Genomic DNA, 13692 nt, shown 5'->3' with positions numbered 1-13692 from the left:
AATGTGGCAAAAGATCGAAAAGTTCAAGGGGGCCGAATACTTTCGCAAGGCACTGTACATGGGGGAACAGTTGAGCTAGAGGGAAAGGGACCCTGCTTCTACTGCTTACCATATGAGAACCTCCGGTAAAGGAAACAAACCCCAGGACTCAGACTGGTTTTCATGTGTGCTGCCAATGATGGTGCCGAGGGTTCAGATGAAGCTAGCAAGCTCCCATTGAGGGCGGTACAACACAATATTGAGTGTCAGAAGAAGCTTTTCACATCTATGCCTGGTGCTGTCTCAATGTTCACTTTATTTATGGAACTGATAGCATACTCAGGATTCTGTGGTCAGTGACTGGTGTACATTGGCACATTCAGTGCTAAAAAAAAATGATTAAAGGATAAATGGTCTTTAATAATGATTAATGTCTCCATGCCATTCCATTGTTTCCTGCTCAATATGAATTGTGTGTTTGCATCTTGCAGGGTTTTTCAAGGCCATAGATGATGGAAATGGCACAGCAGAGATGGGACTAGGAGAGGTGAGTTGGTGGTTTGATAATCCTCTTACCATGAGGGGGGGGGGGGGATGTGACTACATAGGAGGCAGGGTCAGGGCTGGCATTAGAAATGATGGAGTCTTGTACAACCTCCCTGTCCCCTTGGACATCCTAGAGAATAAGAAAAAGGCAGAACATGCAGCGTGTCATGGTGAGTTCTGAGTGTGGCAAACTTCAGCTAACAATGGGAGGGGCCCAAAAATGAGCCTATCAACAACACAGGGTGAAAAGTAAGTAAAGCACAGAGTCCAGGGGTCAGGAATAGATAAGGCAACGAGTGAAGAGGTCAGGAGTGAGTAACACGCAGTGTGTAGGGTTCAGGAGTATGGTAATGTAGAGCAGTGGTCCTCAACTTCGGTCCTCAGGGCCCACTAACAGGCCAGATTTTAAGTATTACCCTGGGGAGATGCAGACTAAAGTACTGCAATCACTGAGCAGCAAATTATATCACCTGGGATGTATTTCAGTTATCTTGCAAAACTGGCCTGTTAGTGGGCCCTGAGGACCAGGTTTGAGGACCACTGATGTAGAGTGTGTAGGGGTCAGGCATATATAATATACAGACTGCATGGGGTCGGTAATGTACGGAGTGGGTAATGCACTGAGTGCAGGGGTCAGGAGTGGGTAATGCACGGAGTGCAGGGGTCAGGAGTGGGTAATGCACAGAGTGCAGGGGTCAGGAGTGGGTAATGCACAGAGTGCAGGGGTCAGGAGTGGGTAATGCACAGAGTGCAGGGGTCGGGAGTGGGTAATGCACAGAGTGCAGGGGTCGGGAGTGGGTAATGCACAGAGTGCAGGGGTCGGGAGTGGGTAATGCACAGAGTGCAGGGGTCGGGAGTGGGTAATGCACAGAGTGCAGGGGTCGGGAGTGGGTAATGCACAGAGTGCAGGGGTCAGGAGTGGATCAGGTATATGTGATGCACAGAGGGCAGGGGTCAAGGGGGGGTCTTGCACAGAGTGCAGGGTCAGGTGTATATAAGGTACAGAGTGTAGGGATCAGGAGTGGGGATCAGGAGTGGGTAATGTACAGAGTGCAGGGTCAGGTATATGTGATTCACAGAGTGCAGGGGTCAGGAGTGGGTAATGCACAGAGTGCAGGGTACAGGTGTGGGTAATGCACAGAGTGCAGGGTACAGGTGTGGGTAATGCACAGAGTGCAGGGGTCAGGAGTGGGTAATGCACAGAGTGCAGGGTACAGGAGTGGGTAATGCACAGAGTGCAGGGGTCAGGAAAGGGTAATGCATGGATGGGTGTGACAGACCAGGAGTATCCTGGCCTGTCGGTCAAGGTTTAAGGACACGTTGGGCAGGACAGACCTGGAGTCTCCTGGCTTGTCATTCAGTTTGAGGTCATGGTGGGCAGGATAGACTGGGAGTCTCCTGGCTTCTCAGTCAAGTTTTTGTAGCTGCTGACTTTCCATTTTTGAAAACCTGGCTGAAGAACCTCTTTAGGTGGCTATAAATGCTAGATTTTGTTTTGATAATACTGTTGCCGACCAAGATATCCTCTCTCTCATGTACAATTAGAGCTCTTCTTTATGTGTCCTGAAGGGGGGGGGGGGGTGGTGTCATTTGTGCAGAGTACTACAATCCTCCATGTTTTCGCACACCTCGCTGGCACTTAGGCCTTGACGTGCACAGTGGGTTGTGGGAGTCTCCTCTCACTCTTGCCCACCAACTAAAGGATTTGCGTGACCACTTCCAGAGATAGGCACAAGCCACTGCAAAGACTCATAGCACAATGTTTGCTTTGTAAATGCATTTCTATGGCCACTGTCATGTGACAATAGGCAATTGCATACCTGTAAGTGCACGTCATTGGAAGTTTTAGGAGTGTGCACAGAGATATGGTTTCAATGGGAAAAAAAATGTATTTAAAATCCCTTTTTGTAACCTAGACCAGCAATTCCACTATTTGGGGCATGGATCGCAAAAATAGTCATTCTCGTTTTAGTGTAGTTCCCCTTTAAGGTCTAAGTGGTGTCATATATAGAATAGCCACATGGGGGTGGAAGAGGACATGAGACCAGTAGCCGTGTGTTTAACCCTTTTTATGTTTTTTTCTCTTGCAGTGGCTGACGCTGACAATGTGCGGATAGACAGACGGATGGCCGTATTTCCTGCTCCGCCTGGATACAGACACTCCTGTTTATTTGCTCTCACTAACTTCCTCCTATAGGGAACTAATCACTAGGACTCTACACACAATTGCTCTGCACATTGCCACCTGTGGCCATGCCACATCTACCCAGAAGCCTCTGCACACAAGACTTTCTCTGATCACTCAGAGCCAGCCAATCAGAACAGTGGATGTGACTCTCCGGTGCCTTACAACTCTTCCATGCAATCACTTAGGGAAATAAGGGGGGGGGGGGGGGGTTTGATCCCCACTAAGTGGGATGCAGAGGCTATTTATCCTTCATCTTCATTGGTACCCAGAAATCCTCATGTGGGGCCTCAGAGATAACGGAGCACTCCGCTGAACAGACAGAGGCCACTGTGCGCCCACAGATCATTGGGAACCCCTATAAACACATATATCATGTATCACATTGTATGACTTTACCAAATAGTTAAGATTTCCATTACTGGTTGCCTTATGAAAATACTTGCTTAGACCTCCAACGTGTTTATCAATATAGGGCAAGTATGCAAGTCAAAGGTCATGATGTTGTTGACCAGTGGCCACCATCATAACCAGATAATTAGCATTTGTAGAAGGTGGTCACCAATGACATCCTACGTAGTCCTCTCAGTGGAGGTTTCCTTTAAGGGCCATCTCACCCCTCTGAATGTTTGGTATGGAATGCACCTAAGATGTAGTGTCCACAAAACGCAGAGGTGTGAAATGACGCGAAGGTCTGAGTCTGTAAACCACAAGACTACTACTGTCTGTGGTCTGGGAATGGAGGAGGGAAGGGGGGTCAGTGACCGTTTCTTGTCTTTGGGCAATCAGCTTATCTTTCCTCATGAGTTTCTGCTCTTCTTTTATTGGGTGGATTAGCTGGGGTTTTTTTGGGGGGATGGGACTTTTAGAAGGGTTGGCCAACTCCGTCCATCATGGGGTTCTCCTGTCTGTCTTTGGGGGGGTGAGTCTCCCCTTCATGTTTGGGGGCATTGCCCCTTCTCGCTATATTTCAGGGATCCGTGAAATGTCTCTGAATGTGAATGTTGTTAGACTGCATGTTAATAAAGATAAAAAGACAATAAAAGGATTGTGAGGATTTTCCCCCAGTCTCTTTATCATCATTTCATTGAAGAATCTTCACTCACCAGATAAGTCGATAAATATCAAAGCTGCTCGTTGGCCCAAGCCCAGCGCAGCGGCAGAACCGGTCCAGGTGATTTTCTCCATATGGCTAAATCTTTGAAATTCCAACTTCCATGGATACATTGTGCTAACCAACTCAATAGTCCTATTACAGCCTTTCCCAATCCTCTGAACCTGGAGGAATCTTTGAAATAACATTCAGATCTTGGGGAACCCCAACTAATAATTACCAGGTCTTTACTTCATGCAATGCCAAGACGCTGCAAGCAAAGCCAACAGAATACTGGGATGTATAAAAAAGGGGATTCACTTCAGAAATAAAGAGATTATTCTCCCACTCTACAAGACTCTGGTCCGGCCACATCTGGAGTATGCTGTCCAGTTCTGGGCACCGGTCCTCAGGAAGGATGTGCTGGAACTGGAGAGAGTCCAGAGAAGGGCAACAAAAATAATTAGGGGAATGGAGGACATCAGCTATGAGGAAAGACTACAAGCACTGAACCTATTCTCTCTGGAGAAGACACGATTGAGGGGGGATATGATATCAATGTACAAATACTGTACTGGTGACCCGAGCATAAGGAACAAGCTATTCAGAGAAAGGGAATACAATAAGACACGTGGCCACTCACTAAAACTAGAGGAAAGGCGGTTTAACCTTAAAATACGTAGGGGGTTCTTCACTGTAAGAGCAGTAAGGATGTGGAATTCTCTTCCACAAGCAGTGCTATCAGCAGGGAGCATTGATAGTTTCAAAAAACTATTAGATGGGCACTTTAAAGACCACAACATACAGGGGTATACAATGTACGGTTAACAGCAAACACACGCACATCATAGGTTGAACTGGATGGACGGATGTCTTTTTTCGACCTCACTAACTATGTAACTGAGGTATGTAACTATGTAAGATATTGACATGTAGTTGTAGATATATAAATGAAAGAATGGAGAAGGTGGCATACTGGGGATATTTGACATCCAGGCCTGCTCTGTATGACCATATTGTTTTTAGTAGTGATAAATAAATGCAATGTGTAATAATAATGGTCAGCAAAGAAACTAAGGTAGTGAAAATTCACTGCTCCTTTTATACTGGTGGTCATTGGAAAAGTGACTCAATTGATAGTCTTGGGAGAAGAGCCCCATCACACTGGTGGTTTGTGAAGGGCCCTAGTACAGTGGTGGTCAATGATAAGAGTTCTCCCCCTGCCCCCTTTTCATTGGTGATTAGTGATATGCCCTGGTGGTCAGTGGGAAGGACTCTCCTTACACTGGTGGTCAGTGCGAAGAACTGTTCTTACATTAGGGGTCAGTGAAGGGACCTAGGACACAGGTCATCATTGAGAAGGGCTTTGCCTACATTGGTGGCCAGTGGGAAGAACTCTTCTTACATCGGAGGTCAGCGAGGGCCCCAGCACACTAAAGGTCAGTGAGAAGAACTGTCTTTACATTTGGGGTCAATGAAGGGCCCCAACACACAGATCGTCAGTGGCAAAGGCTTTGTATACATTAGTGGTCAATGGGAAGAACTCTTCTTACACCAGTTGTCGGTGAAAGATTTCTCCTTACATTGGTGGTCATTAAAGGACCTTACTGTACTGGTATTCAGTGGTAAGAACTCTCCCTACGTGGGTGGTCAGTGAAGGGCCCTAGTACCGATGAGAAGTACTCTCCATACGTTGGTGGTCAGTGGAGCACCCTAGTACACTGTTGGTCCGTGAGAAGAACTCTCCCAAAACTGGTGGTCACTGAAGGACCACTAGTGGTCAGTGGGAAGAATTCTTCTACATTGGTGGTCAGTGGGAAGAATTCTCCTACATTGGTGGTCATTGTGAAGAATTCTCCTACATTGGTGGTCAGTGGGAAGAATTCTCCTACATTGGTGGTCAGTGGGAAGAATTCTCCTACATTGGTGGTCAGTGAAAGATTTCTCCTTACATTGGTGGTCATTAAAGAACCTTAGTGAACTGGTATTCAGTGGGAAGAACTCTCCCTACGTGGGTGGTCAGGGAAGGGCCCTAGTACTGATGAGAAGCACTCTCCTAACATTGGTGGTCAGTGGAGCACCCTAGTACACTGTTGGTCCGTGAGAAGAACTCTCCCAAAACTGGTGGTCACTGAAGGACCATTAGTGGTCAGTGGGAAGAATTCTCCTACATTGGTGGTCAGTGGGAAGAATTCTCCTACATTGGTGGTCAGTGGGAAGAATTCTCCTACATTGGTGGTCAGTGGAAGAAATCTCCTACATTGGTGGTCAGCTGGAAGAATTCTCCTATATTGGTGGTCAGTGGGAAGAATTCTCCTATATTGGTGGTCAGTGGAAAGAACTCTTCCAACCTTGTAATCAAGTGAAGGGACCTAGTATACTGGTGGTCAATGGGAAGAACTCTCCTTCCATTGCTGGTCATGAAAGGGCCTTAGTACACTGTTGGTCGGAGGAAAGAAGTCTCCTTACATTGGTGGTCAGTGAAGGGCCTAGTACGGTAGTGGTTAATGGAAAGAACTCTCCTTACATTGGTAGTCCGTGACAAGAATGTTCTCCTAGCAGATTCTTGAAAAGATCATTGGTGTCAGTGGTGGCTTATCTGAGAGGAATAAATTGTGTATTGCTCAGGGAACCCTAGCTGATACAATAAATGATTCACTGCCAACTGTGCAAGGCTGCAAACTGCCATATTCACTACATAGCTAAACATACCCGGACAACCCTTGTTATCCATGGGTCAACATTCATGTTTCTGACGCAACTCAATATTTATGGCCGTTGTTTTTGGACTGGGATGTCCAACGAGCTCATATACGTGTGACGTTCAAGTGTTCTCAGACACTTGGTCATATAGTTTATGTAATAGGGAGAGGAACAGCTCCAAACGTTGGCAGTATGGAGGGAAAGCTCAGCCATCCGCCAGGAAAACCTACCCCATACAACTGACTTTCCCTTTGACCATGTTCAGCCAGAGACCAGGGTCACGGAGGAGTCTACAAACATTCCAGTGTTTCCTGATATAACCAAAAACTGTAGAATTTGTCACAGTCTCCAATGCTGGTCATAAATGTCTCCATGGGGAAGATTGTCCATGAGGATTGAAGTTTGAATTTTTGGTCCAGCACCCTTGGGTGCTCAGTGGATGTTCTGCAGCCCTAACAAACCAACCTCATTCTTCATTGTCTGCTGTTACGTCATTTTGGAGATTTTAGGCAAGACACGTACAAGACTGATCTTGGTGTGCCAACACCTTTACTAGCAACTAGTTTTGGTGCCACCAACCTGAGACCTGTAGGGCTTTTGGCACCAAAAATAATTGTTCGCTTAATGCAAAGGTCTTCAAACTTTGGCCCTCCAGTTGTTCAGGAACTACAATTCCCATCATGCCTAGTCATGTCTGTGAATGTCAGAGTTTTACAATGCCTCATGGGATGTGTAGTTCCGCAACAGCTGGAGGGTCGTAGTTTGAGGATCCCTGCCTTAATGCATCAATCCCTAACTTTACTGTCATCCCCAGGCAAGTTGCTCAATACAGAGATTAAAGACATAGCTGGAGACTGCCATAGATTTTCATTCAGCCAATCTCGTGATCCAGGCACCCCTACCAGACAGCACAGCCAAGACCTGGACTTCCATTTCTGCAGCAGCACAGATATGTCAAGAACATAACCCAAATCTACTGATTGGACACTGAAAAGGCAGCATTACCCAAAAAGGGTATCGCTCTGCCCTCCTGTCAGCGTGATCCCTGTGTATGAAGCAGACCCTGATTGGTTTCTAGTGCTATCCTATCTGAGTTCTGCTGTACAGGGGACTGCAGGAGAACGATATAAAAATAGGTTCAGGTATTTATACTAGTTACATGTAAAATATATATGTTGTAGCTCACCTGTCCTAAGATGTGGTGGCTGCATTGGCTTTACATTTTCAGGCTTTTTTTTTTTTTTCCTTTTATTTTCACCTGGTGATCCTGCCAGTAACATACTTCTTTTCCTGGGGTGACTCACTCACTGTACTCTATCTATGGAGTGGCAGCATTGTCAGCCTAGGAAGGAAGTGTGTTAGGACTACAGAACACCCCTCCCCAGCTCCATAACATGTGGAGCTGGGGGGGGGGGGGGGGACTGAGAGCTGGGAACAAAATAACTGATAAGAGTGCAGCACAGGAAATTACCAGCTCACTGGATTTCTGGCAGGATCAAAAGACATTTTTTTTTCCACTTATCGAACAAGTATAACTAAACCCTTCCGATAGGATATTTAATAAACCAAAAGGGAGCAAATTAGAGAAGATCACTGTGAGGGTGTACATACCCTTTAGCTTTAAAGGTGGCCATATATTTTTCAATAAAACATTCAAATCTGCAAACAATTGCATGTCCATAACTGATCAATTAGTACTTCATGTTCACCAAATTAGATCAAAGTTGATTGACAAGGGCAGAAAACGATCAATCGTTTTGCATCAAGATACTTTGTTCATGGATAGGATTGTTTTTTCATCGACTGGATTATTAGATTACATGGTGAAATAAGAGATGTGTTTGATAATTTACTATATTAAATTACAATCATATCTTAATTATCCATTGAAATACACATCTCTGTGCGTGGTGTATTATTTGACTATAGATCGATTATTCCTATCAAAAGAAATTGATCGGAAAATAAATCGATCATTTATGGAAGCAGATATGGTCACCATAAAGCCTAATCCCTAAATCTTCACCCCAACCAATAAAGCTGGCCGCACCTGTATCTAGACCAGGGGTCTTCAAACTACGGCCCTCCAGTTCAGGAACTACAATTCCCATCATGCCTAGTCATGTCTGTGAATGTCAAAGTTTTACAATGCCTCATGGGATGTGTAGTTCCACAACAGCTGGAGGGTTGTGGTTGAGGATCCCTGATCTAGACGATCATACAGTTGATCATTAACAACTTGCTAACCGCCGCACGACTATTTACGTTGGCGGTCAGCCCCTCACAGGCAGAGCGACGTGGGTCTACGTCGCTAGCCTGTGAGGGTCTAGGGAGCGAGACCCCCCCCCCCCCCCCCCCGCGCGCGTCCGCCGGTCACTCGCGATCGTCGGGTGGAGAGGGAGAAAGGCGGGCGGCTAATGTAAACAAGCCGCCTGTCATTCTCCCCTGTGTAGGAATGGTGATCATACGGTTCTACTATGTAGGACCGTTGATCACTGTTCCTACACCTCAAGCCACCGCCAATCACAGTAAGAATCACGCCCCTAGGGACACACATAACCCCTCCCTCTCAAAAAAAAGTTAACCCCTTCACTGCCAGTGTAATTTTACACTAACAGTGCATATATATAGCACTGATTACTGTAGTAATGTCACTGGTAACCCCAAAAGTGTCAAAAATGTCAGTCAAGGGTCCGATCTGTCCGCCGCAATGTCGCAGTCCCGCAAAAAAAAATCGCAGATCGCCGCCATTACTAGTTAAAAAAAAAAACAACAAAAGTGACAAAAATCTTTCCCTTTGTTAGTAAACGCTAACTTTTGGGCAAACCAATCAAAATACGCTTTTTGCGTTTTTGTTTTTTTTTTACCAAACATATGGTAAAAAAAAAAAAATGGCCCAAAATGTTAAAAAAATTTGATTTTTACTTTTTTTGGGGGGAATTTCATATAAAAAAATGTGAAAAATATTGTTATTTTTGCAAAATTGACGCTGTTTTTTTGTTTATAGCGCGAAAAGTAAAAATCGCACAGGTGATCAAATACCACCAAAAGAAAGCTCTGTTTGTGGGTAAAAAAGGACGTCAAATTAGTTTAGGTACAGCGTCGCACGACCGCGCAATTGTCCGTTAAATTCACGCAGTGCCGAATCGCAAAATAGGCCCTGGTCAGGAAGGGGGTAAAATTTTCCGGGGCTTAAGTGGTTAAATGGGACTACTGGTAGCCATACATGCTCTTAGTAAATGATTGATTCCTTTTTCAATCAATTTCTATTAATAGGAACAATCGATCTATAGTTGACCGCTAATTTTTTTCATCAGATACATGGGGGTATCCTGACGCTGACATCCAAGGCTGGGACAAGGTCATCTTGAGCCCAGGGCGAACATGCCAAACTGCCCCCCCCCCCCCCCCCACCTTGAGTATTATGTGTCAGCAAAAATCTCCCAGCAAAAACACTGAGCACTAATCTGCATGATTACCCCCTAAGCATAAATCCCCCTCCTCCCAGTACAAATCTGCCCCCCTGCTGACATCCCCCATCTTAGCACAAATCTTTATTCCAAAATCCCCCCCCCCCCCCAAAAAAAAAAAGTATTTACCCCTTCTAGCACAGACCCTCTACCCCTAAAATGTCCTCTCTTGTACATGTCTTCTCCACCCTACTTCAAATCCCCCTTCCAGCACAAATTGCCCCCAAATCCCCCTCCTAGCACAAATCTTCCCCCCCCCCCTCCCAATCCAAATCCTCCTACATCACCACTCTTGGCATCCCCACCAAATGTAGCCTCCTAGAGCAATACTTACCCTCTGCAGCTCACGAAAATCCCCCTTCCAACATAAATCCCTTTCTCCTAATCCCCTCGTTGCGCCCCCCCCCCCCCAAACCTCCCATGATACCACAGTGCCCAGGACAGCCTCCCCTCCTGCCCACTCCTTTTCCTGTCCCTGCTGACATCACCCCCTGAACTCTGTGCTCATCATTGATGAGTATACAGAATCCGCACCAATGGATCATAAATGTATCAATCCAGTGAGATCTAATATGCATCGGAAACAATACACCGCTCAAAAAAAATGAAAGGAACACTTTTTAATCCGAGTATAGCATCAAGTCAATTAAACTCCTGGGATATTTATCTGGTCAGTTAAGTAGCAGAGGGGGTACTTAATCAGTTTCAGCTGCTTTGGTGTTAATGTCATTAACCACTTAAGCCCCGGAAGATTTTACCCCCTTCCTGACCAGGGCCTATTTTGCGATGGGGCACTGCGTGACTTTAACGGACAATTGCACGGTCGTGCGACGCTGTACCCAAATGAAATTGATGTCCTTTTTTTCCCACAAACAGAGCTTTCTTTTGGTGGTATTTGATCACCTGTGCGATTTTTTTCTTTTTGCGCTATAAACAAAAAAACAGCGTAAATTTTGCAAAAATAACAATATTTTTCACATTTTTTTTATATGAAATTCCCCCCAAAAAAAAGTAAAAATCAAAATTTTTTAACATTTTGGGCCAATTTTTTTTTTTTTTGCCATATGTTTGGTAAAAAAAAAAATTGCAAAAAGCGTATTTTGATTGGTTTGCGCAAAAGTTATTGCGTTTACTAACAAAGGGAAAGATTTTTGTCATTTTTGTTGTTTTTTTTTTTAACGCGTAATGGCGGCGATCTGCAATTTTTTTTTTTTTTTTGCGGGACTGCAACATTGCAGCGGACAGATTGGACCCTTGACTGACATTTTTGACACTTTTGGGGTTACCAGTGACATTACTGCAGTAATCAGTGCTATACCTATGCACTGTTACTGTAAAATTACACTGGCAGTGAAGGGGTTAACTTTTTTTTGAGAGGGAGGGGTTATGTGTGTCCCTAGGGGCGTGATTCTAAATGTGATTGGCTGTGGCTTGAGGTGCAGAATAGTGATCAACGGTCCTACATAGTAGAACCGTATAATCACCATTCCTACACAGGGGAGAATGACAGGCGGCTTTGTTTACATTAGCCGCCTGCCTTTCTCCCTCTCCACCCGACGATCGCGAGTGACCGGCGGACATCGGGTCTGCCGGTCACACATGTGGGGAGGCCCGTGACCACACGGGAGTGTGCCTCCGGTGGCGCGCACTCGCTCCCTAGACCCTCACAGGCTAACGACGTAGCCCTACGTCACTCTGCCTATGAGGGGCTGACCGCCGACGTAAATAGCCGTGTGGCGGTCGGCAAGTGGTTAATAAACGGTGCACTAGATGGGCAGCAATGAGATGACCTTCAAAACTGGAATGGTTTTACAGGTGGAGGCCATTAACATTTTTTTCCTTGCTCATCTTTTCTGACTTTTTTTTCATTAGTTTTGCATTTGGCTGGGGTCAGTGTCACTACTGGAAGCATGAGGCCATACCTGGACCCTATAGAGGTTGCACAGGCAGTCCAACTCCTCCAGGATGGCACATCAATACTGCCATTGCCAGAAGGTTTGCTGTGTCTCCCAGCACAGTCTCAGGAGCATGGAGGAGATTCCAGGAGACCAGCAGTTACTCTAGGAGAGCTGGACAGGGCCATAGAAGGTCCTTAACCCATCAGCAGGACCGGTATCTGCTCCTTTGTGCAAGGAGGAACAGGATGAGCACTGCCAGAGCCCTACAAAATGACCTCCAGCAGGCCACTGATGTAAATGTCTCTGAACAATCAGAAACAGACTTTATGAGGGCCCGACGTCCTCTAGTGGGCCCTGTGCTCACCGCCGGGTACTGTGAAGCTCGATTGACATTGTCCATTGAACACCAGAGTTGGAAGGTCCAGCACTGGCACCCTGTGCTTTTCACAGATGAGAGCAGATTCACCCTGAGCACATGTGACAGACGTGAAAGGGTCTGGAGAAGCCATGGAGAACGTTATGCTGCCTGTAACATTGTTCATCGTGGTGGTTGGTCAGTGATGGTCTGGGGAGGCGTATCCATGGAGGGTCACACAGACCTCTACAGGCTAGACAATGGCACCCTGACTGCCATTAGGTAGCAGGATGAACTCCTTGGACCCATTGTCAGACCCTACACTGGTGCAGTGAGTCCTGGGTTCCTCCTGGTGCACGACAATCCCCGGCTTCATGTGGCGTGACTATGCAGCCAGTTCCTGGAGGATGAAGGAATTGATACCATTGAATGACCCCCACGCTCGTCTGACCTAAATCCAATAGAACTCCTCTGGGACATTATATTTCAGTCCATCCGACACCGCCAGGTTTGCACCTCAGTCTGTTCAGGAGCTCAGTGATGCCCTGGTCCAGATCTGGGAGGAAATACCCCAGGACATCCGTGGTCTCATTAGGAGCATGCCCTGATGTTGTCAGGCATGCATACAAGCACGTGGGGAACATACAAACTACTGAGGACAATTCTGAGTTACTGCAATGAAATTTCAGCAAAATGGACTAGCCTGCTGCATCATTTTTTCACTTTGATTTTCGGGGTGTCTTTGAATTCAGCCCTCTGTAGGGGATAATTTTCATTTCCATCAAAGGATGTGGCATCCTTTCCTTCCTAACACATTACCCAGTCCATACCAGTATAGATCCCAACACATTACCCAGTCCATATCATCCTAACACATTACCCAGTCATACCAATATAGATCCTAACACATTACCCAGTCCATACCAGTATAGATCCTAACACATTACCCAGTCCATACCAGTATAGATCCTAACACATTACCCAGTCCATACCAGTATAGATCCTAACACATTACCCAGTCCATACCAGTATAGATATCCAGCATGATATTTTTCCCCACTGAGATCTGGTGTGTTTTCAAAGTGTTCATTTCATTTTTTTGAGCAGTGTATATACAGGTGCATCTGAAAAAAATGGAATATCAACAAAAAGCTCATTTATTTCAGAAATTCAGTTCCAAAAGTGAAACTCATATATTATATAGATGCATTACACACAGAGTGATATACAGTCAGGTCCATAAATATTGGGACATCTACACAATTCTAATCTCTTTGGCTCCATACACCACCACAATGGATTTGAAATGAAACAAACAAGATGTGCTTTAACTGCAGACTTTCAGCTTTAATTTGAGGGTATTTACATCCAGAGATAGTAGCTAAGTAAAACTACTTCACTACTGTACTTAAGTACGGAAAGGCGGTATCTGTACTTTCCTAGAGTAGAATTTTTTTCTCCTA

At 45.5% G+C, this 13692-nt stretch overlaps 1 protein-coding gene across 2 annotated transcripts in view; it reads left to right on the top strand.

The window, feature by feature from the left end:
• The window catches only part of CAPN11 (calpain 11), a 114508-nt gene extending 110736 nt beyond the window's left edge, over positions 1 to 3772 (top strand). For both annotated transcript variants that reach the window (XM_082251650.1, XM_082251649.1), the window contains exons 20-21: positions 471 to 526; positions 2616 to 3772. In XM_082251650.1, coding sequence (XP_082107776.1) covers positions 471 to 526; positions 2616 to 2642 — 83 coding nt within the window. In that variant the 3' untranslated portion in view covers positions 2643 to 3772. The remainder of the gene's footprint in view (positions 1 to 470; positions 527 to 2615) is intronic.
• Positions 3773 to 13692: the final 9920 nt, after the last annotated feature.

This window comes from Pelophylax lessonae, assembly GCF_965119305.1.
Source record: "Pelophylax lessonae genome assembly, chromosome: 3".
Lineage (NCBI taxonomy): Eukaryota > Metazoa > Chordata > Amphibia > Anura > Ranidae > Pelophylax > Pelophylax lessonae.
Note: the sequence above shows the minus strand (reverse complement) of the source record. Positions and strands in the feature narration are given on the sequence as shown.